The 25,296-nt window shown below is 44.5% G+C and overlaps 1 protein-coding gene across 2 annotated transcripts in view; it reads right to left on the bottom strand.

Moving 5' to 3' along the window:
• Positions 1 to 13,140: 13,140 nt before the first annotated feature.
• Positions 13,141 to 25,296, bottom strand: part of tmem132e (transmembrane protein 132E) — a 309,085-nt gene continuing 296,929 nt past the window's right edge. For both annotated transcript variants that reach the window (XM_070982219.1, XM_070982217.1), the window contains exons 8-9: positions 21,344 to 21,538; positions 13,141 to 17,480 (exon numbers count right to left, since the gene is read on the bottom strand). In XM_070982219.1, the coding sequence (XP_070838320.1) occupies positions 16,410 to 17,480; positions 21,344 to 21,538 (1,266 nt within the window). In that variant the 3' untranslated portion in view covers positions 13,141 to 16,409. The remainder of the gene's footprint in view (positions 17,481 to 21,343; positions 21,539 to 25,296) is intronic.

Consider the following 25,296-nt stretch of genomic DNA (forward strand, 5'->3'; position numbering starts at 1 on the left):
TCAGAGGGTCTGTTCTTCTGGACCAGTTTTGACTTGATAAGGATTTTACTTTTTGAAAGGCTTGTTTTGTGTTCATGCTTCTGAACTTCTGCTCCAGTTTTGGAAGTTTTGGAGTTTGGATATCTTTTGGTCGTTGTGGGTATGATGGTGGAGATGCAGAAACTCTTTCATCCACATCACCTTGAAAGACGTCCCAGTCACAGAGTATTTCGGTTAATGCAGGTGCAGCAGGGCTGGCTGAAGTTCAATACAGAGTGAAGATGGCGGTGATTAATACGTACCCTGTCAGCCAGTCACATCGCCGGTCTCATCGCCCTGAAGCAGCTGAGCCAATCACAGTGACGCATGTTCGCAGCGATGGGAGATTCAGCTTCTTCATGTCGTTGTCAGGATGGAGCAGAGTGACGCCATGTTAGCACACAGCAGGACAAAGCTGCAGCCTGAAGCAGATGGTGTGGAGTTTCTTACTTAATTAGTACAATGATGATAACACTGAATAATTAAAACTTGTTTGGTGAAGCTGTTTATATGATTGCACCAATCTGATGCTGGCTTTAACTCTGCTGTATTTCACATTTTAAACGGTCAGATCGTATCTGAAAACACAGCAGCATTTTCTCCATAATGCATTTATGAATAAAACAAGAACGGGATGATTTTATTTTCTTTTTCTAAGTTGGAAAAGAGTGTGTGATGCTCAGGACTGACGAGCTGAGGCAGAATGCTGATTTATAACAGAGCTTTAAGTGTCGAGGTCTGTGCGGTTATTTTGAAGCGATTTGCATGTGATTTAATGAAAATATTCACAGTGGATGGTCGCCTGTAATGGCACCGCACTCCGGCTTAGCACTTTGCAAATCAGGGCTGCAGCTTTATAAACATATCTGTTGTGTGCAGGCACAATCAATCATGTTCATTTACAGATAAACGCAGACTGATTTAAAGCGTTCCTGCTTTCCCCACATTAAAATGTTATTTCTTTACATGGATTTAAATTCATCCACTGGGTAAATTAAGATAATGCATTTACATTTTATTCTCTTATTTCTGCAGTATTTACCGCACGCCTGTTTGTGCCTAATTAAAAAAACAGCAAAGCGAATTTCAAGGTCAAGAAAATAGCAAACGGTTGGAGCATGCTGGTGTTGGCTGATTGGCAGCTGCACCTTCAGCTCTCTGAGCTCGTAACGCTCGCCGTAAATAAAACTGTCAGAAAGATGAAGCAAAGCACTGGACAAAGTGAAGTTTGATCTCACTAGATTCACTAGCAGGATCACCAGATTTCACGGTAATCTCTCCTGCAGTCGTCGAGACGTTTCAGTCTGAAAGTCGACCTGTTGGTGGTGCCAGAGGAAAAGTGAGGGTACGATTCCTCCTCCAGGGAACGCCTGTGCCAATATTTGTCTCTTGTAGACGTGGAGATACTGTATCTGATTGGATAATGGAAATTTTGACCTGCTGGTCAGGTGTGAATGGACCACTGGCTGACTTCTGGTCAATTGCTTTGACCTTTGACCTCTGCCCGGTCGATGCTGTTACTGGTTTCGGTCTGGTGTGCAGACAGACCGCTGATGTCTGCTTCTAGCGGTCGTTCTGTCTCTTGCTCAGGACCATTTGATGCCAAAGACCATTATAGACCACCTGTTATCTCAGGTGAGGTCATGTGAGAGATGCATACTTACAGCAGAGGTCCGGACTGGACCTCCATGCTCAGGTGATCAGGGTGTCTTATTAAGTGACGCTGTGGCAAAAAGCACAAAGAGCTGCAGCAGAGCTGTATTATGTTCGCTGCTCATAACGGCTTTGTTGATGAGGTCAGAGAGGTTGAAAAGCAGACGCTTTCAGAAGCTCTACGCACGATACCGCTGAGTTTGCTCTTGTTAGAGACAGCATACGATCTCATTGAGACATCTGTTTTACTATGACCTCTGACCGCTGGCAAATAACGAGGAGAGTCTTTAAAGATGAGAAAAGCAGCCTGACTATTCAGGTTAGGTCAGACTCTCCTCATTTAAAGGCCTTGTGCTCCTACAGGCTCCAGCTGAAGTAAAGACCGAGGAAATGCTATGATTAGTGGGTGCAGATGAGCTAAAAGACTTGCAGCATTGCAAATAGTCTGAGGATTTGTTATGTTGTTGCATCATGATGATATATTAAAGTTAAAAATCACACCCTTCACCCACTGTAACAACGCTCCCATTGGTGGCTGAAGGATAAACGAGTAACTGTCACAAAAAACAAATGTTCAATTTGTTTTTGTTTGGCCGGTGGGGAAACTCATATCAGAGTACATCAGCGCAGCTCAACAGGAAATGATAATCTGAACAATCGTTGGTGCTGAAGCCACTGTCAGTGTCTGGAGTTCAGCTGACACAGAAACTCAAAACAGACATAACCACAAGGTCGTTTAACGGGATGAGCAGCTTCCATTTGACGGTGCCGCCAACTTTATTTCTGGTTTCATATTGACGGATCCCTCCCCTTTGAACAGGGTACGTCGTCATGGCCTGAATGTGTGAAAAGCCTGAGCATTCAGGACCTGTGGCCATTTTTAAAATAAACACCTTCATCGCAACAATTTCATCTGAAAGCCGATCACCTGTCTGCCTCAAAACAAATGAGGCGAGTAATAAAAAGAGGTGGGCAGTACTGAAGTAGAACAGAACCGCCCTGAGAGCACTTCTTCTTACTGAGAGCAGCATCGACTTTGCCTTCTGCGATGATTTATTACATCGAACATGTAATGAATGTTTGTAAAGTTTCCAGGCCATTTGCCCTCTAAAGATAGCCTGTTTAACTAGCAGGTAGCTTGCATTGTTTGATGATAGTTATCAATAATGAATTAAATTTACGACTGCATATTAAAAGTGCTGAAATAATTCGCTGGAGTGATTGATGTGGTAGAAGGCACCCGTAGTCCATCAACCCAGCAGGAGCCTGGCTCTTTCACAGCCTCGGTGCGAAGACAGCGTCGTCCCCATGAAAAGAAGGTCTTCTTGGTGATCAATTTAAATTTGACATCTGCGGTTTAATGGCCTCAGCATGACAAACAATGTTCATTCTCTAACATTTATGTCCCGCTCGTTAGGACAGTGTGTTATTCTAAGACAAGAGTACATGTTGCTAATTTGTTTCCTGAAGACGAGCTGAAATTATATTCTGCTGGCAAGAAAACAAAAACAAGACGAGCATCCTGTAGTTTGATTATTTGCCTCCTCTTCCTCTCTGCAAAGCCGGAAAACATCAGACCGTGTTGAGTCAAAGCAAAGCATCAAACCACAGTGTCATGAGACTCTCTCCATTCCCTTGAGCCAGATGGGGCCTTCTTTTCATACAGCTTCAGATGAAACATGCATGAAGTATAAATTATACAAAACATGTCTTCAGTGGTCATGTAACATGATGGGTTTCCTTAATATGTACAGCAGCACATGGTGATGTGCCGGCACCTCGAAGCTGGATCAAACTCCCTTTTCCCTTGTTTCTTAAAGCCTTCTCACGGGAATATAAGACCATTAATCTCATTTTAAGCATTCTCTTTAGCGTCATTAGCTCTGGCTGAACTTAAAGGACCAGTGTGTGAGATTTATGAGGATCAACTGGCAGAATATGGCAGAAAATATAATATTCAGAATTATGTCTTGAATTAAGGCTTCTTTTGTTTTCATTGCCTCAGAATGAGCTCTTTATATCTACAGAGAGAGCAGAGTCCGTCATGTTGCACTGCCTTTTTTCTACAGTAGCCCTGAATGGACATACCAAACACTGACTCTACAGAGGACCTCTGTAGGTTTATCTGCACAGGGAGGAGCGAGGTGAGGGTATTCAGCCGGTTGCAGTCTGCAAACTCACTGCGAGATGCCACTAAATTTAACGCACCAGGGTTTTAAAATGCCCCGAAGACTCCACAGCACCCCCTGCTGGTCACTGAGGTTCAGTTCAACACTCTGCAGCATGCTCGTGATGCTGCTGCGAGTCATCTTTCCATTAAGTGGTAAAAATTCACTACAGATTAATATCTGAGGGCACATTTGGAAGTTACACTGGATTTCTCAATCAAGCTGAGAGTTGGTATTAACTGTGAAGGTTGCTTTCAAAATCAAATCACCAAAATCACCACTGATCTAATTTTCTTTCACCCATTTATGGATCCCTCAAGAACAACTTCAATATAAATGTGCGAGGAGCCTTTTCAGAGTGAAACTCTACGGAAGCTTACAGTATCGCACCTATAGATTTATCCTTGTGTCCTACTTTACGTTGCACTACAGACACAGGCCCATTGTGTATTAATTACATGTGATTATCTACGCTACACCTCATTAGCCTTTGTGTGCTGGAACAAATGATGATGCTGCTCCCTCAGGCTGAAAAAAGGGTTTCTCATTTATTTGTACAATTTTTAAAGGCCGCGGACAAGTTTGCCAAAATTTAACATAAATATTTTAGGACCAGAAAAAGTTCAGTGACATCGGTTGTATTACATTTTAGACAATAATTAGCATTTGTTTTACACAGCCGCTCATGTATAATCTCAATTTGATGGGACGAATCCACAGATTTGGTTTAAACTGATGCAGGAACACGTTTCAAAGGCTGGGAAAGATGTGGAAACACCTGTTTAGATCATTCCACAGGTAAACAGGCTCATTGGTAACAGGTGAGAGGATCGTGGTTGGGTATGAAAGGAGCGTCCTGGAAAGGCTCAGTCGTTCATTAAGGATGGAGGAGGTTCACCACTTTGTGAACACATGATTGGATGAAGGATGCTACTACATGAGCTCAGGAACGCTTCAGAAAACTGATGTCAGTGAACACAGCTTGACTGGAAATGATTATTTTTACATTGCTCAGTCAGAGATATAATTCTAACTTTAAAGGTTTCCTCCAATGTTCCTGAGTTTGACACACCAGACTTGTCATGTGAAACAGAAAAATATGCAGTTTGTTTGTTGTGCGTGAGGCTTTATTTGCTTTCTTTGCACTTTCTCTTCTAGGTCAGACTCTTCCTGATGATTAAGTTGGACATGTTGGCTGAGAAGGAGGCTCGGGGTTATCACCCTCTTGCAGAGGGCTCGCTGCCGATGGACCCTGACAAGATGTTGACTCCCACAGAGGCTGTAAACCCTCATTCCTCAGCCATTTAAGGGAGGCTGCCAACAGTGCCTATTAAGTCTGTGTGTGTGTGTGTGTGTGTGTGTGTGTGTGTGTGTGTGTGTGTGTGTGCTTCTGCTGTCTGCGTAAAACATCTAACTGCGCTGAAATGTGGGAGTACATCATAAAGGATGTCGAAATCAGTCGTATCAGCTGCATCTGAGGCCGAAAACTATTTGCATTATTACCAATCATCTCAGGTAAGACTGCAGCAGAGGCGGAAGAGTTCATCTGAATGCTACCTTCAATTTGAGCTTCTTAGATTTTCTTATTCGTGCATTTAAAGTCAAATATAAATAAACTACATGGGAAATTCCTTTACATACACAAAGCTGATTACATTCAGGTGATCAAAACAGATCACTTTTAGCATCGTGTATGCCAAAACCAGCGGATTCAGTGCCATGTTTGCTGCTTGTGATAACACTTCCACAATTCATGACACTAAGTGGGTGACACTGGAGCCTACGCAGACTTCCAACATGACATGAACGCATCATAAGCCCAGCGCCGACATCAAAGCGGGCTGAGCTTCCCAGGCCTGCTGTGAAGGTGGCAATGGACTAAAAACACATTTTCACTGTCTGAGAGACACATTTGCATGTCATTACACGGAGATCGCAGCACGGCCCAATCAGAAATGATTTTTAAAAACGGGTTTTTTTCCAGCACCCTGCATGAAGCAAAGTGTGGCCTGACACCAGCAGCAGCAGCAGCAGCAGCAGCAGCAGCAGCAGCAGCAGCAGCAGCCCTGCACGTGGTTTAAACACAGCCACCAGTTATTGTCTGCTTTCCTGGCATTTCCAATGAGGCTCAGAGCCAAAGGTCCACACAGGAAGTGAAGGAGACCTGAAAGGGAAACAGACACCTCATACGACACACGTCTGAATGTTTCTTATTTTCCCACAGCACACACCAAGCCCCTGGGGGTCGGCTAATCTCTAGAAACAGATATCTGCACAGAAATGCAGAACCTGAATGCAAAAGACAGCATTCTGGTTTTCTGTGGTGACCAATCACGTTTGAGCGAGCTTTGGTGGCATGCAGGTGAACCATCCGTTTGGAGAGCAGAAGAGGTGGAGCGAACGGGCTGAAATGCAGTCTTATGACCCATCGGCTGCAATTACATTCATCTGTCTGCATTCATATGCAGGATCTATCTTTTATGACTAGTCTGTAAACAATGACCTGGATAGCTTTAATCTGTAGATCCACTGGCTATTGACCCTTGCCCCCAGAGGCTACATGGTCCTCAGATGGCGGTCGGCAAGCAGCGTCACCTATGAACCGACCACGGTTGCAGTTGTTGGGTCTCCCTCTCTCAGAGGTGAGTTGTGAACACAAAGCCTCACACTCATCACAGCGGGCGTCAGTCAGTGGCCATCAGCTATGTTCTCAGCTACGTTCTTCCTGATCACCGGTGCAGGTGCCAGCAGACTCCCACACGACCGCTCGGCGCGCTCGCTGGATGGCTCTGAAACGCCCTCAGACCGAGCAGCTCTGGATGGATGTCAGGATGTGACGGCAGGAGCTGTCAGCACTGCTGCGCATACATTAAACTCTGATAAATAATAACTGAGCCGTGTCCTCCAAGTTATGATTTCAGGCTTTATAGGACAGGACAAGACGACGATTTTGTGTTGGGTAAGAAAAGTTGAATTTTTCATCGGGCACTTGTGTTCATAAAACATGTATGATTATTTGGCGTGTTGTATAGTTGCTGTCTGCAAGTCCACACTGTAGTTTCAGCACACAGAGACATCAAAAAGCAGTAAAAGTTGCGAGCACAAAGGCTTGAAAAACACATCTACGATTCCTTTAGCGTCTAACTTTTATGATCTTTTAATCTTTGAGGGCATATAGAGTTTCACACACAAGAAAACCTTCAGACTATAATTATGAAGAAACCCTTCCCAGAGGTTATCTTGCCTTCCCCTCAATTTTCCAAGCTTTCATTGGCCAAGGTTGAAGACAAGACATGCTTACAAAGGCATACCTTGAGCCTCAATACAATCTAAACTGCAGTTTTCCCACCATACTGAAGGATGGCTTTGATGTCCTTGGTTGCAAAGCCATTTTGTCTTAAAAAACATAAAAGCATCCAGAGAGTTTATTTAAAAAAACAGCAGGACGCTGGTGATTGCACTCAGTCTGCGCAGCCAGTCCCTCTGATAAAAAAGGAAATACATGCTGGAATGATGTGAGCGGAGCTGTGGGAGGATGCATTGCTTTGGTGAGCGCTCGCCAAATGCTCCATAGCAGCTACTGATTACACAGCATTTAAAGCAGTGAATAATGTTGGTTTGGATAGAAAGGCCGCTGGCACAGCACATCGACCTGGCTAAGAGATGTCAACGCGTGTCAGTGAATGCGGCTTGTTTTGATGCTGCCTCTTTATTGGCAGCCCCTCTCTGTGTTTGAGCATTTCCCCAAAACACAAATTGATTTTTTCCCAAAGTGCAGCATCACTGTGTCAAAGCTGCACAAAGGATCTAATTGTATTCTATTGAGGATTCCTTCCACATCACCTATATTTGGCCCAAAAGGTTTAAAAATTACTTGATGATAAAGCCTCTCACTACCAGCTAGAGCTGACTTCATGTAGTCGGGGTTTTACTTTATCCAGGATCGACAAAAACTCCTCCAAAGTCATCCTCAAAAGCTCTCTAAATCCTTTCTCTTGAAATTGAAAAGGTTATAGCCCACAGATTTTATGATACACGGCATGAGCAGGTTGACTTCTTTGGTCTGTTGTGGAGGCTATGCTTACCAAACGCTAACACAAATGTGGTCCTCACCTGAATTTTCCTTTGTGGGACAGTTTGTGGGATCCGTGGCAGCTGAACCAGCTACGTGCCCAAAAGTTAAAAGCTAAAATGAGGACACTCACAAACATCTTCTGCTTCCTTTCCATTGAAAAAACAGGAAACAGGAAGTGGATTCCTAAACTACTTCCTGATAGCAATCTTGCAGTGGGCTGCCCCATGTCTTAACTTAAACTTCAGGTGTGTGCACTGAAGGGGTACGAGGAGGGCGGTTTCCTGGTGCAACAGTTTCTGTGACGCCATCTTCAAATAAGCCCTCCTAAAAAGACCCTTATTTCTGTTAGCTGCAGGTTAGATGTTAGCTAGCTGAAGCGGGCTACGTAGACCACAGGACTGTGACGTTCAGTAAAGAGGATTTGGGACTGTGAGGATGAGTGCTGCATGCAAATGTACTCCTATAAACTAATTTTACTGGTTTCCAGCAACTTACTTTCTTTCTTATAAGTTAGCGCCCTCTGCTAACTGTTAGCAGCAAAATAGCATTCTTGCTGCGTTCACTGTAGCTACAGCCTGAAGTTACTCAGTGCTGCTGAAAACAGGGAAACATCAGTGAATATACATCAGGTTTTTTTTTAAAAAAAAGGCGGCTGTAAAAGCTGCTGACCCTTTAATATCACAACCATGATTCAGAATAAGTCAGCTATTTGTTCATTTTCAAGCCTTATTCAACTTAGCACTTACCTTAACCCTATGGTAAAAGCCATACTCGTTGTCATGTCTCAAAAATGTTGTGTTACACAGGTAATAGTGTTACCGGCTCGGTCTGGTTGATCACAGAAATATTAGAGGAATATCATAGGAACGCTGCAGGCAGCAGTGAGTTTATTATAGATCCAAGAGGAAGCTGACAGAAGGCAGGACTGAGGAAAAAAGGCACAATTACAAATCCATCTGCTACTTCAGCCCCACTGACAGCACTATGGATTTATCAATACACTGCACAGTTAGGCTGCTGATACTTCAGAGCCACGCTCGGGTCAGATAAAGGATCAATGAGTCCAGCAGACAAGACGAACATGTTCAACTAAACAGCGCCTCTCATCCTGCACTGTCTGATATGAGGCGGGGATGGCAGCTGAACAAGAGGGATGCGTTTTGGTCATTTCGCTAACATCCCCCCGATCCTCAAATCACCCACTGACTGCATGAATTGTCCCAGCTGCCATTTCAGTCAGCCAGCCTGCAAGAACCTGCTCCGATAAAAGCAGCTCACAGCGAGGTCTGTGGATCATAAAGACCAGATGATTACGCTTAATTATTACAGGTATGGCTGCTGATTGTTTAATCATGCAAAAAACAAAATGAGCCAATCATAGCAACATGTGTTGTCTGTGTTCCTTTGTTTTCATGCAAATGTGCATAAATCCAGAAGACAACAGTGCCCAAGAAATGCATTGTTTACCTTTCTTTGAGTTACACTTGTGAAAAACAACAGTGTTCAGCTGTTTGAGGACAAGATTTGCTTTATGTCTTCAGTAGAAACCAACGAGAAACATCCACACCCTGTTTACTGTATTGGAGTGAAGGCACAGAAACACAGTCAATCATCATTAATGACCAACACTGATCATTCGTCGCACTCAGGAGGTTAAAGAAGTGTTGAAAAGTACTTTTCTGACATATAAACTTTCCCTCAACTTTCTCCTTTTTCTGTTACGTCATTCCCCAAAGAAGGAGCTGCAACTCGTACATATGAGGAGGAACATGCACGGCGCAGCGAGAGCAGGAGCTTTATCAGTCACATAAAGAGTTGTGGCCCTTACCTAAAACGCAACATGTCTTGTCTTAGCATTGCATTCTGGTCTATGGAGGCAGCTGTCAGTGCAAGGCTGTTATCTCTCCTATGATGGATTTCTCCCTGTATGATTGCTGAACGCCCGTGAAAATGGTAAGTCTAGAAAGGAGCCTCTCTCTTTGATTCGGAGGGACTGACACCGAAACCTGACATTTACTGTGGATGTTTTATATAGTTAGAGATATTTCTGCTGTCAGGCTTCATTGTGGCTGCTCTGGAAATATCTTGACATGAGATCACAGTCTTCATGAGTGGCCTGTTATCCGCAGGAAGGAAATAAAAACATTGCAAAACATAAAAATGCGACCAGAAATGGAAGCTACATCACCGTCAGCGCCTCAGGATGGGTTTTAGTATTTCATGTTAACAATGTATGAGATATAAACTGAAATCCATTCACAGCAGTGATTATTGTAAATGCTCTTTCCTCTCAATTTCAGTTCAATCAAGTCCTAACAACGAGCGAGGAAACCAAACACATCACACTGCCGTCCCAGTGCCAGAGAATAGACTTTAAATCACTGCTGCTTGTCTATAAACTTCTCGCTGGCGCAGAACCAAGATGCATCTCTGACCGCCTTCGACCACATGAACCCTCTCAGCCTCTCAGGTCGTCGGGCTGCACACTGCTCAGACTAAACATGGAGAAGCAGAATTTACTTACTGTGCACCAGAGAGCTGGAAGAAACTTTCCGAAGCTGAACTGGACACCTTTAAATAAATGCATTTGAATGTTTTAATGCATTATGTGAAGCACTGAGTCGCCTTTGTGAACATAATGTGGCCTCGCCTTGAGCCCAGGCACTGAGGAACTGCAGCCATGTCCTTTGTCTTCAAACAGACTGGTCTTCTCCAGCAGTGGGGCTCCTCATAAGTGGTTTGATGTGAATACTGGTTTAGAGGAGCCCCACTGCAGAAGTGACCCTTTATTACAGGGTAGATGAGGCATAAATATCTGGTATGCTCACCGAGGGCCTGCAGATTGATTAAATCTGAGTCACCCCTGCACTCCACATTGAAACAAATTACCAGCGAGCTGAATCTATTCCAGTGCTGAAATGCCACCGACATGCAGCATCAGAGAAATAATATGTTAAACCTGAGCAGTCCTGTTATTACCATAGGTGCGCTTCTGCTCTCTGAGTGTCGAATGTGTAATTAAGTGGAGCAGATGGAGGAGTGTGAAACAATAAAATGGCATGAATGCATGCACTGTATATTTTTCAATAAGGGGGCATTTTGACAAACTTTACGCACCCTGTGATCGTAGAGGCTGAACCGGACATCACAGACCTTTGTCCTCACTGCTGAAGATGTTTATTACTCTGAAGTTCATGCCATTAAAGTCTCTGAAATTGCTTTTTCAAGCAGCAGGAATGTGTATCTGTGCAGAAACCAGTGCTAAATATATCACGAATGCATCAACTGACCAATGTTAATCCTTTGTCCAGTTTATCGATAAAGCAGCTAAAACAATAAAATTCACAACATTTTAGTGTTTTGCAAATGAAAATGTAACCGACTCCCAGTTGCTGCTATTCAGAGCTTCCAACAATGTCCATGGAGCCATAAATCCACGTTCTGGGGAACTGGAGGGTGTGTGAGATACTTTGATTTTTCTTTTAATGTTTTTATCACCAAGACAAGAGATCAAAAGTAAAAGCAGCAGTTTAACACGGAGCTGGACTGTATGGAGGAAGTTTACAGCGCCTCCTGACAGGAGCTGCAGCGCTGAGGACGCCGCTCGGGCAGCGCAGACCCTCGACACGTACCCTCATACATACAAATGGATATGACTCTGCAGCTCCTTCAGGCTGGGCTGTAGTTTCTGTGTGAAGATGTGTTAAAGATCCATTGTTGAGGGAATATCAATCAAACTGATGCTGTTTTTATTCATTTTAAGTGTCTTTTATCAGTTTTGCATGAGTCAGTTCCAGAATTTTTATTATATTGATAGAGAGAAAAGTATTTTAATAAACCTGAATGTGAGTGCGAGCATTTCATATTTCTGTTATCACTATCACACTGAAGGTTTGTGCTGCGTAAGCCTGATCAATATCTAATATAAATGACTGTTGTCCAGACAATAACTCCTCACTGTTAAAGGTATTGAGCTGATATGTGGACATCCTCTACGTCTCATTAACTTTTAACCACGCCTGCCTGAAATCCGACCAACAGAAGAGGCAGCTGATTGGTAACAATCCAGATTTCTGCCATAAAGATAATTATTGTTTTTCAGATATGAGTGCGAAGACTGCAGTATTTTCCAGTTTATTACATAAGACTTTGCCACCAGCGATCAGATGTCAGCATCTGTCTCCTCAGCCTCATAAACCCACTTACTCCCTCCTAACGACCTGTGTGCCTTACCTGAGTTCAAAAGGCTTTGATCTCAGCTGTCCAAATGAAGCCAACGAAAGGAGTAAACACTCCAGACTCCGAGTAAACAGCTCCAAGTATGGATTTTGTGCTGCTGGATGAGTAGACGTGCGGTACAGTAGGTTTATTCACCTTCTCTCTGCAGGATCTTCACGCTGCTGTGGGAATAGCCGGTGAATACGATGGGAAGGCCTTCAGACTCGGCACAGCAGGGGGGCGAGCAGCGGTGATTCATGAACTTCAAACACGGCCAGAACTAAAGCCGGGATCTGATGGAGCCTGGCAGGGACACGGGCACGGGCGAGGGTGTCAGATGTGAGCGCCTTACTGTCGAGCTCAAACTCAAAAAAATAAAATGGCCTTTTGTAATCAAGCTGCTCGCTTGTCTTGACTTCTGGTAAAACAGGTTTTGTGTTTGGATGAGTGGAAGTTAAAATGACATATAACACCACATATTAGCTAGATGCTTATTAGCATACATATTAGCATCATATTGGCTATTTATTAGCCATTATGAAGCTTATTAATGCCTTATTCTGAGGGTTAGGGTTATTAAGATCATAATTCATGTACGACAACTTCCTTTCTTACTATTAATAAGCAATAAAACATAATTTAAGGGGTTATTGATGGAAAGCTCTAAGTTAATGGCTTCATAATGGCTAATAAAGAGCCAATATGCTACTAATAAACATGCTAATGAGCGACCAGCTAATGCTAAATATGTGTATCTTCATATAAAGTGTTATCAACGTCATAAATTGCAGAAATCTTTTCACAAAATGAATAAAAAGCATTCATTTCACCACCTGCTGTTAGATTTAAAGTGTCCAATAAGCCGAACTCCTTCAAGGACAGAGCGCGCCTCCAGACACAGGATGAAGCTACTGAGGCTGAATTTCTAATAAAATCCTCGCTGACGAACAAAACACATTCCCGGTTTGGTCTTCATCGCTGGAAGGTGAAGTAAAGATGACGCCGTGTCGTTTGTGTATTGCATTTTCTTTAGTACTTTACATATAACAGGAAAATACAAGGGTTTGCTTTCAAGAGAATACAGGAAATTTAACAGTGCTCTGTACATTAACATATTATCGTGAGTGTGTTGGTTGCCTGGCACAGCCCACTGAGCCGTGCACATCCTGCACAGATTTCCATGGGGGTGGGGGTGGGGGGGGGGCGCAGAAAGGTACAATCCACGATGTTCAATTACATGTTGTAAGAAGACCAAGTTTCTATTAGCAGCTTGAAGGAGAAACAAAATGAGCAATATGCACACTGTCACTCAAGCAGCATTACAAAAAGACAGAGGAGGGGGGTGTGAAAAGAAGACGTTATCATGTGACGGGCAACATATTTACACACCGCGTGAGGAAATCAAAGGGAAAAACTGAAAAAGCCGATGAAACCAGAGTGTAAAGCTGCTATTAGATACTTAATCTGTTGTACTGGGCTGATCACATGAACACTAAACAGCCAGGTTTAGGTAAGAATCCTACATTCATCCTGAGAAACCGTCATTTCAAGATAAAACTGAAGCTCGTCCAGCTGGCTGCTGCTTCTCTTCATTTCATGGCAAATCATGTTGATGCTGTGGCTGACGGACGGGCTTGGACTGTCAAAAGAAATAAAAATAAAGCTTCATCTCCTCAGATGTTAGCACAGATCGAATATTATTAAACACTGGAATCAGGTCATTATTCATGTCAACCACATTAAACAAAGAGAGGGCATGCAGTAAACCAAATCCTTGAGTCCCAATCCAGGATTTATGAATATATCAATGCAGGTTTATATACATGGAGAATATTGAAAGACGTGGTTTACTGATGGAAAATAATCTCGTGGCAACGAACAGATCAGTGAAAAATGAAAGCCTGTTTTGCTCCAGTATTTACAAGGTTGCTGTAATAAAACCATTTCCACCTTCAGGTCACATTTAACTCTTGTTTTAAGGAGCTCAGGAGACAAATTTTCAAAGCAAATGTAAAATATGTCTTGAATTCAATTTCCCATGCAGCGCTGTTTTTTTTGTGCAACAGCGCTGCGTCACGGACAACGACTCTGGATTGGCTCTTAAATAAGGCTGTAGGGGCTGAGAAGCAGCAACAAAATGTAGATTTGAGTGACAGATTTGAGCTTACGTTCATTATCACTACAGAGGGAACATTAGTTTTCTCACAGGAATCGCTAAAATCAGTTAACATAAAAGAAAAATCCAAGCCCTTAGATGCAGAACAGAGTTAAAGGAAAGTGACGCGGAAACTGAGGATTTTCTTCTCATGGTTGCTTCATTAGTCCTGAAAAGAACTTGTTTTATGTGAGATCAGAGCTGAAATAACATCAACCTTCAGAAGTCATCTCCACTCATCCACTAAAAAGCGTACACTACGCTAATAGGGCAACTGCAATTAAAAATACTATTAGCTCTGCTGTCATCACGCTCTCACTTCCTACTCGTCTGGCTGCTGCGCAATGTTTTGGATGAAATCCCACTTGAGATATTTTATGCTCTTTCTAAACCTGCCAGATCTTTCATTTTTCTGCTTTAGTATAGTTTAAAATCCATGTCAGCAAACCTGTAGAAGCTCAACACAGCAATTAACGCTTTCTGCACAACGAAACCTGCACACGTCTCCCGCCGCCGGCGCCGCTTTCAATCACTCTGATCAATCAGCGAAGCCAATCAGCATCCCGAGATGCTTCCGCTCAACCACGCCCACCGCACCCAGCTGGTTTCCACCAGGAAGAGCCACCGGCCGTCCATTCAGCTGATGTGAGCTCACTGGGATGGATTAAAGAAAACAACAACATGACGACATGGGATATGCCACGATTTCAACGATGGTGCAAAATCAATAATTCAGCAGCCTTCTTTTCGGGCGGATGACACTTCCCGCAGAGTTAGAGGATCTTGTGTTCAGCGCGAACGCTTTCCACTCGTACGCTATAAGATATTTACTCTCCCAGAGGCTGGAGGCCGGCCGAACTTGAGGAAGGGAAATAAATCATCAAAGGGTAGTTGGATGTGTTGCAGTTGCGATGCATAGCAAATCCCCACGTTCAACAGTCAAATGTGATACCACTTGGTTAAAAAGCTACAGTTCTGTCACGACGCTACCGACGGGAACCTTCTACTCACCACAACACTATAAAATTTTAACCGGCGTCCCGCTCATCTAGCTCGGAGTAACTTGTTGAACGTTCGCGCGAGAGGCGACTCTGGCTCGATTACGGTATTTACACACACTAGAGAGGAATGTCTGCTCGTACGTAGGCCTGACATGGCATGCGTGTAATGCATGATAACATATTTACTTTAGTAATGTGTATGAATGGTTATATAATTACAATACAAACATTTACAAATTTGGAAAAAGTTGCTGATTGTGCCTCAAGATCCCCTTCCATGCAAAGAATGTTCGAGATCCTCACAATACACAAGCTCGTCTCTATTTATACCTCATGCTCGAGATCAGCTGTCGTGTCGTACGTCGTACCACAGCGTCTCTAGCCGTAGTGAGAAAACAGGGTGTCCGCGCTGATATAAGAAGTGAACTGTGACCGTTTTTATAAGGCATTAGATTCGCTCAGGGCCAGGACGACTAGTAGGAGGGCACTGCGTTTGACTACCTATGAAATGTAGAAAAATGTACGGAATGAACATGAGTACAAATCATGAGTGTGCTGCACCAAGAACAACAATGAAGAAAGTTTCGCCATGAAAAGAAAGCTTTTCCTACTTTGGCAAAAACAAAATGACTTTTTAACGTAGCTTTCGCGAGAGTCTTTGACAGTTTTTTGTTCATCAAAGGCCTCTTTGTTTGGAGTAGGTACAGTACAGAGTCCCGCCGAGCCAGCAAAAACACAGCCAGTACCCAACCTCTTCCACGTTCCTGTCCACGTCAGGCTTTCTCCAGAGTCAGATCCTGAAAGGAACAGAGCCGGAGCGGCTCTCACGTCTGGCCGTGGCTCAGCTTCCCGGTGAAACATGTTTCCTATAGCCAAGATTTACAGATTTCTCCAGTGATTGAGATCCTCTGGTCGAGTCTTTGGCTTCCTCGCATTCTCCTCTGTGTGAGCGTGTATGAGATTACAGCACTGTGCAAACTAAATGGAACACACCCTAACCAAAACAACAGTTGGCCTTTCAGTCTGTGAAAAATCATCTTTCACTTAGGTGAAAAAGAGAAAAATAGAAAGGAACATTTCTTTAGAAAGCTGAGAGGGTGCTTCACGCTGCACCTCTCATCTCAGGCTATTTCTTTTATTCTGCGCATGTAGTCATGCAGTTCCTCTGGGTCTTGAAAGCCCATATCCTGGCAAACCCACTGAATGTCCTCTTCATCTGCTATGGGGATGGAGTTGTAGGGCAGCTCCTCTGTGGGGAGGGTGGTGAAGGTGGTAAACTTGACTCTCTTGCGCTTGGAGGTGGGTGAACTGGCCTCCTCGCCGTTCTCCTTCGTAGAGCCCCCGGAGCTGCCGTCGCCCCGCCCGTGTACCTGGCTCTGAACGCTAGTCTGGGAACTGCCACTGCTGTGGTGGTCCCCGTGGCAGCAAGTCTGTACCCCCTCCAAGGGGTTGCTGGGACTTTCCACCTGCTGCGGCGACAGATCGCACTGGGCCCTGAGCGGCTGTCCGTTTCCCAGGAACACCCAGTGGTGGGAATGGTCCATGTTGGCCTGACCCTCCGGCGGGATCCGCTTGTGGCGGTATTTAAGCACAAAGACGATGCAGTTGATGAGAAAGACTAAGATGGCCAGACAGAAGACTCCCAGCAGAGCGTACATGCCGATTTCAAGGTCGGTCATGTTCCGAGGTGAGTGCACAAAGTCGTCTTCCTCCTCTTCGTCGCTCTCGGTTGGTCGCTCCTGGTTGCTAATGGTGGGGAAATTGGTGTAATCAATGGGAACGCTGGCAGGCTGCTCATTAGACGTCTCATAAATTCTTCCGCTGATGTTCGGATCAATGATCGGGCGCCTGGTGACGGGCGCCAGCTCGATCTCTCCCTCCGTGGTCGCCTCTTCCTCAGAGTCTTCCTCCGGGCCGAAGCGGACCTTGACGTACACAGCAGCAGATGCGATGACGCTTTTGCGTTTGGTCTTCTGGCAGGCCTCACAGATGGTCATCTCCACACGCACCATCTCGCCAGATCCCTCGCCTTCTGCCACCACCACAGGCCAGCGCTGCTGAGGCTCCTGGGATACCGACACGACTTTGTCATCCAGCGCGGAGGCATTGAGGTTGTAGTCTTTGGGATCAAAGTAAGTCAGCGTGGCGGCTGTGTTGTCACTGAAAAGCATCCAGATGGACAAACTGGCCTCCTGTCAGGCAAAGAGAGAGAAGTACAATTCAGACTACAAAATAACTTCAAGCAGAAAATAAGAAGGTTTGAACAACATGACGAACACGCACTGACTTCAATGATCATGATGGCGTTAGGGTTAGCGCTGCAGGTGTTTCAATATTAGTGAGAATCAAACAGAAATTCACACTTATTGATCTAATCACCAGTCACACAAGACTAACAACACAACGAGAAAATAAGCTTCTCCAGTGTTTTCTAACCACTAGCTCATGAGAAGAAGTTTTACAAGTTATTCAAAAAATCCCAAATCTCTGCCAAAACTTGATGGCAGACAGTGCAGGTCCAAGAGCACAATAATCAATGTGTCTGTCTGCGGGTGGGTCGAGGTGGACGAGGGCCAACTATGCATCAACGTGGAGGTGAAAAACAGTTTGTAACTGATCACTAACAGAATAATTAATTGTGCCAGAGGAAACAGAAAAGCTGTATGTATGTCGAAAGCTGAGAATCTGAAACCTTTTGTCCATCAGAGAGAAAGGAAAGTTTGACATTTCTCACCAGCAGGTTGATTATTATTAGTCAGTTGGACTATTTTTGGTAAATGATTGAAGACGTTGCAGAGCCTCAGAGTTTCAGAGGTGCAGCACAGCTTTACCCTCAGACTTTAAGGCCTTATATGAGAAATGTTGGGCAAGAAAGTGACTGAAGGAAGCTGCTAACGGCTAACAACACCATTCCAGCCTCAAACAAAAGAGACGTATGTTTCATAATTTCTGCGACATATTGCGTTAATATCAAAGCCGACCGAGAGTGAAAAGCTGTGACTCTGCCTTGTTCACATCGCTCCAATGACTATTTAAATGGTCCAGATCCCATTCTCTCATGGCATTGACCGCGATTTGAAAATCTGTTCCCAGCTGAGCCTTTGAAGTTCTGGACTTGCTCCAATCCCTAAATCTCCAGAGCTTTTGTGAACATGTGCGGCGCCCTGTGCTCAGTGCAAGCCTCGCCACGCACAGACGGCGTGCCTCTTGATGTGCACACCAGCGGGCCACTTTCAAGCACCAAGGAGGAAGAGGAGGCAGGAGCGAGCGCGTCGCGCTGAAGGCTACGACGCAGCACAGATAAGACGCATGCAGCAGCAGCAGCAGCAGCAGCAGCAGCAGCAGCAGCAGCAGCAGCAGCAGCGGCAGCAGCTCATGCTCTTTGTACTTCCTATCGCTCTCCACTTCCCCTATCCCCACTTGCCGAGTCGTCTCAGGACAGAAATCCTGGTCTGGTTTGCAGAAGACTGCTGTGCTGTGACGATACTCCATGACGAGACAAACCTCCATCACCTCAGCGTGACAGACTGAAGACGGCCTTTGATATGGATGATTTAAATCATACGTTGAATGTGGCGTGTCTGTTTTCATGCACCTGAAAGGCTGATGTAGGAATGAAAGGCAACGCGTGGATCCAACACAGGGAAGGTTATGTTTGAGGAGGAGATGATTTTGTTTAGTAATTGAGACCCAGGGGATCATTAGAAGATGTTTCCTGGTTGTAAATAGAACATTCAGCCCTGATTCCATTTCCAGCCCATTGTACTGATCCACAGACAGAGGGGAGGGAAGGGACAGTCAACCCTGAGCAGCTGTTTCTACACACCTCCCCCTGCTGATTACTGTAATGATTAATGTAAATAAGTAATGCTTTGCTTGTCATTATGTATTTTAACAGCTAGCGCCTCAGCTTGTGCATTTTTAATGTCCTCTGTGACTTCTTCTCTCCGCTGACCGGCTGCAGCAGCTCCCACTCTGCGTTCAGGGACCTCCTGATTTTATAAATCAAGCTCTTTCCAAACGGACGTCTGCACTATGTCCACATTATTTTATGCTTCTGGCTTGCCAAACCATTGACGCACAGTTTCTAGAATTAATGTAATCTGTGCAATTCCATAAAGTAATTTGCATTAGGATGAAATTTCCCATCTTTGGTTTTCCCACTCTTTCTGATTTGTGCTTTACGGCGTCATATATATATATTTGGAATTACTTGGTTATTGGTAAATTGAACATAAACAGCTTGGATTATAAAATATGCACAAAGAAATATTCCCCTAGAAATGTTATTCTGAGTAATGACACCATCCAGAGTCATAAACACCTTATTAAGTTGCTCATTTAAGCAGTAAGAGTGAGTAAGTCACACAAACAGAGGTGGTTTATGATGAACCTTCAAGCACTGAAGTCTTTCAGCTCTGAACTTTGTCGAGTGGAAAACAGAATGATGCAAAGAGACCTTGATTGTCCAGCTCTCCCCGTCCATAGTTTATGTGTTCATTCATTTCTAGAGTAATAGAGGACATTCAGAAAGTTTTCCTGTGAAACAGAATCAAATGGCTTGAAATAGCTCCAGTGCTCCTCTGAGAGCTTTGCCGGCAGAGGAATTGGCTGCCTTTTATGGCCCGGCCTTGGAGAGCACTTAGGACAATACATTACAATAATTAAATTTCAAGGTGGCCAAGAAGCGGAAAGCAAGAAAAATTGGAATTTAATGCTCGCTTCTCTCTCGCTGATGCTTGATGGGGTTGTCGTTGCATTTTTAGCAACCGGCGGGCCGATGAAAGGGCGAAGCAGGAAAAGAATCCCGACACACACGTATACACACTTCCCTCTAGGTGAAGCAAGGCTGCCAATTAATTCCTCGCAGAGATCCTCAGTCCTGTGTGAAGAAGACAGCGACGAAGAAAGAGCACACTGCTTTTTTTCCCACCAAGGCGTCTTCTCACTTCTCACTTCAGCAATAAAATCCATTTTGGGAAATGCATTTGGACGAATCAGAAGTGTTTCGCCAGGCTTGGCTAATACAGGCTGTGATAGAACAGCACCAAGGATACTTATTAGTTCACTGCAGCCGCCTTCATCTGGCGTCCTTGCTAACAATGCTGGCTGGAGCTTAAAAGATTTAGCTCTGAAATAATTTTATTACTCAGATGTGACACCAGCGCCCGCTTGTTGATACAGAGCCACTAAAGAGATTTGCAAATAAACTTAGTTTCACCACTCCAGAGGCAGAGAGCGGCGTGAGGACGCTACGCACACACTCACTGTGTTTAAAGGGCCAGTGTGTGGGATCTAGTGACATCTAGTGGTGAGGTTCTAGATTGCAAGCACGTAGCAGAACCTGCTGTGATGGCTAAAATATGATTCAGATGCAGTTGAGTGAGATTTCCACCTGCTGATGTGCAAAAAAGTGAAGAAAAAAAACACCAAAATTTCAAGAAATGACGTATACTGAGGAAACGCGTGCAGCGGCTGACGACACAGAGGGTGAATGTTTCAGGGAAACGAGGCAGCTGGGTTCCAGCGTCAGGTTATTATTTACCTCGGGTCGACCTCTGCAGACTTTACCGTTAGCCTTCTGAATATGTAGCACGGGCTGTGGCGCCTGCTGCATGTTTGTGTGACACCGTCGTGTGTTTTGCAGACTAACACTCAATGTAAATATTCCACGCAGCCTCAGACACGGCAGAGCCTCACATTTGCTTTCAGCGTGTGAATTTCAAGTCGATATCTGATTGGGGAACACACACACACACACGCATGCATGCACACACACTATTTGCAACTTTGCCTTGACTTACATTAACCTCGACCATGAGCACTACATACTGAACCCCAACTCCAACTCTGCTTTTTGTCAATAAATTGAGGTGAATGCCTGAAATATGGCTGTGAGAGCAAACCAGTGTTCCCACATCGTGACAAATACAAGCACACACTCGCACACAGGAGGCAAAGGAGCACAGAGGCTAATGCACCAACAGCGCTAACAGGGAGCAGCTCGTGAATATCCCTCAGCTCTCTTGTGCGTTGGTGATGCGTCATGCTGTACCTGTTTGGGCGCCGTCAGCGTCTGGATGCCGGTCGCCTTGGCCACCATGGTGTGGCTGTTGCCGGGGCTGGGCTGCAGCGACAGGGTCAGGCCTGAAACGGCGTGAACACGCATCTCCGTGATGGAAACCTTGTCGTCTGTGACCGAGAAGGCGGACTCTCCCAACACCGCGTCCACCGCCAGCGGAGACTCCACCTGCCGAGAAAAGATTGGCTTTTATTGTTTCTCCACATGACAGAGGGCCATCGTTGAACTCCAGAATAGACGACGGCTTTATTGTCTTTCTGAAGCTCATAAAGCCCATGACAAGCCAATTTTAGATTAAAGTGCTTTGTGCTGTTGTTTGTTCCAGTGTGTTGGATCCATGTGTCAACGCCTCTCTGTCTATCACAGGGAAAAAACAAACAAACAAACAAACAAACAAAAAAAACACTCGAGACAGAATCCATCAGCAATCAGACGAGGAGGCGCGATTCGAAGCACGCTTTCAAAGTGACGGTTAGCAGAAACACTTGCGCCCATCTAAGTGTCACCACATGAAATACCAGAACCATTTGAAGCCGGCCTCGCCGCTGCGAGTCATCGCAGGCTTTTGACAGGCCTCTCCACCCGGCGCTGTGAGCACTTTTAAAAGATCATCATTTCACTTTGCAATTGCAACCAGAGGTCATGAGGGACTTGAACAAAGTAAAGAGCCATTGAGCGAAGAAGCAGCGGCCTTGTCTTCAGAGTCAGACGGGGAAATCTTGTCCACCTCCGTCTCAAGCGTTTTATAACGCCGCCGTCAAATAAAGCGTGCGACGCTCGAGCGGTGAAGGGTTCGGTGCTCTGACAAGCTTCTCCAGTCATCATCAGCTGAAACCTTGAGACTGCAAACCAGCTGCATCGCCTCCACACGAGCTCTGCCTCCAAACAGAGCTGGAATTTAAAATTTACATTGAAACAGGGAAGAACGAGCGGTGAAACTCAGTCATGCGTTCGTGCACCTGAAGCCTTTTGCAGCTCTTTACGCTCTCTGCAGAGCTTTGCTGTGACTGAAACTGACTCTAAGTGCCACATAATTTGTCATGTAATTTGCTGAAATGTAATTTGTCACGTGGAGGCTCGATCACCTGCAGGAACAGATGCGTCTGCAGGTGTCTGCTTTTATTCACTTGGTCTTGTTGCATTATGATTTCTGCTGCGCTCTGTGATGAATGAATGGATGAATGCAGTTACAGCAGCAGAAGGGATGAAGTAACACTCGTTTGTGGAGCACATCATGTTCGTTCATTGGAGTTTTTCATGCAGCCGCGGCCATTTATTAAGGCTGTAGTTGATCAAATATTCTGCTAAATATGAAAAAAGACTTTGAAGTTAACTTACAGTCTTTTTCCGGAGCTTTTGAGAGCATCTCACGTCGTTTATCAGCGATAGGTTCTTTGTCAAACTATTATTTCAAAGGTCAAGAATGATCCTACAGACTGGTGAGGGTCTATGTGTGGCTGCTTTTACTGAGTTTAGCAAAAAGAAATCACTATTTCTTTCTTGCCACGTCATTTTTCTGTTTGTGCACTTAGTCCAGTATTTTTTATGCACATGAGTACATATTTTGAAACCAGTGCTTTTCTTACCTCAGTGTAAGTTACGTGTGTTTTGTGCTGCTGCAGTTTGCCTCAGAGGCTCAATCCAGTTCTCTATCTACGTAATGACGCCTGGAATTCTTGACCTGAGCTCTAATGAAATGTTAAAAACTCAAGGCTTCCTTACTGGCTTTCTCCAGCTTTTGACCGGATCTTATCCTTGCTGATCTGGATGATATTACAGCCTGAGGATTGTTGTCAAACTCTGCACTGCACACCTATGAGAATAATATAATGCTCCTCGCTAATCCTCCAGCAATTGTTTTTCTGCAGCTGTGTGCAATGTTTCCCCTCCAGCACCTCGACTTCCCTGCCCTTGATATTTAGCTGTATACGTTCCTGCACAGCACGCTGCGTGCACTGCACCGCTGTCTGTACGCTGCATTAATATCAAAGTATTGTTGAAAATGTGACAAAGCAATCATCCATACTGGTTAAAGCTTCAGGGCTAAAAATAGGAGGACAAAACTTTCACGCAGCCACAAACTTCTGCAGTCAGGTTCCACTTCCACATGCATATTGTTTGGTGTGATGAATTAATGTGCCAGAAAGGAGAGTCACGGTTCACTGGGCACCACACGAATACGTGCACATGCAATCACACACATGCAAACCCTCAGGCCTTACAACAAACGGATGCACAAGTAAACTTTGAAAGTGTCGGTGAGGACAGCTCAGTGCATGAGGATCGCTCAGGAGCCTCTTCTGTGACATTAAAAAACATCTGCATTAGCTTGATTGAATTCAGTCTAAAAGGCGATCATACAGATGAAGACCCTAAGTCGCTTTATAAATAGTAACAGAGAGGTGACAGATGTCTCCCGAGCAAAAACAAGTCAGTTTCTGTGTAAAAATAATGTGGAGACATAAATCCTGGTGGGGGCAGCCCGAGTGCAACCCCGCCGGTGAAAACTGTTTGCTTACAATTGATTTTCTGCTGTTTCACGTTCTGTTCCGCTGTGGCTGATATTTTCACAGGCCAATTAAAGTGACTAAAAAGAAAATCTAATACCATTAAAATCAATATCAATGACTATGTACAAATGTCAAAACACAATCCAAAGATACGCCGCGTCGCACATCGATTGTCTAAAACAAAAAATGGAATCGTAGAGACTAATCTCGTTCGGGGTTATGAGCCACGCTGGAAACGTTTCAGACTGTTGAGACGTTTGTTCCTGAGCTGTCACGTATCCAATTTCAGGGATGTTTAAGGAAAATGAGTTTGACACTGCAGACCGGGAGCTGCAGCGCACGTTTGGCTCCAAAGTGCTATTTTTGTTGCTTGAATTGAACAAATAGAAGCTTTAAAAATGACGTAAATTCATTCAGGCGCAATTCTAGAAAATACAAACAAAACACACATTTTATTTGAGATCAATAAGCACTCAAGCACATGTTGTGACGTGAATGTACTCGGGGATATTTATAGACATAACGTCTACAAGGAGTTCCCATCAACACTAACATACAGTTAGTATAAAAAGAAGCTTGACCGTGGAGGAAAAATACTTTGAGTGCACAGAATGATTCATGATTTGTTCCTTCATGCATCTTCTTGAGCGGGTACGATCTCTTCGCAGCACTACGACACCAACAAATATGGGTTTTCAGGTAGCTTTGAGGGGAAGCTAGCTCGGTATTCTCAGTGTCACGGCGGAGGCAAAGAGGCCGAAGAGGACGCTATTGGAGGAAGGTCAAAAGCAAACTTAGTCGTTAGCGCTGTAGTTTTGGAAAACTGCACTCTGAAACTGCGATTACTCCGATGATCGGCACATCAGTCCTGCATAATGTCCTCTACATTCAGCTGCTGTGACTGCTCCCGCCATGATTTCCTCTGACTGTGATAATGTGATTTATGGACGCGCATCAGTCTTACTGCCTGAGCCTGAGCCGTCGCTGCTATTAGAGCACGTCGATGTTAAAAAGGGACGTCGTTTGCTCCCGGCAGCACATTCCTAACATGATGTACTGCTGTGACTCCGCACATGCCGGACGAGAAGTGAAGTTTTCCGATAGCAGCAGTTTGTAATATCTTATTTTTGCTGACGCTTCACTGGGGGACGTTCCCGCTTCGCTGCAGCGATGCAGAAGAGGATTCAGGGTGTGGTCGGACTTGAAACTTCGCTCTTTTCACGCCATGATGGAGAGAGATGTGCCTTTAAGGGAAATGACAGGAACTGATGTGGCCGTGATTGATGCCAGAACTCCCTCCTAATTCAAGGAACTTTATAATGTCACTTCAATAAAATCCGATTCATTGGTCACATGTAGGATTTGAAGCATCATTTAGTGACGTGTTAATTCTCTAAAATGTGAACGTGTTTCAGG

Source organism: Chaetodon trifascialis, chromosome 16 (genome assembly GCF_039877785.1).
Source record: "Chaetodon trifascialis isolate fChaTrf1 chromosome 16, fChaTrf1.hap1, whole genome shotgun sequence".
Taxonomy (NCBI): domain Eukaryota; kingdom Metazoa; phylum Chordata; class Actinopteri; order Chaetodontiformes; family Chaetodontidae; genus Chaetodon; species Chaetodon trifascialis.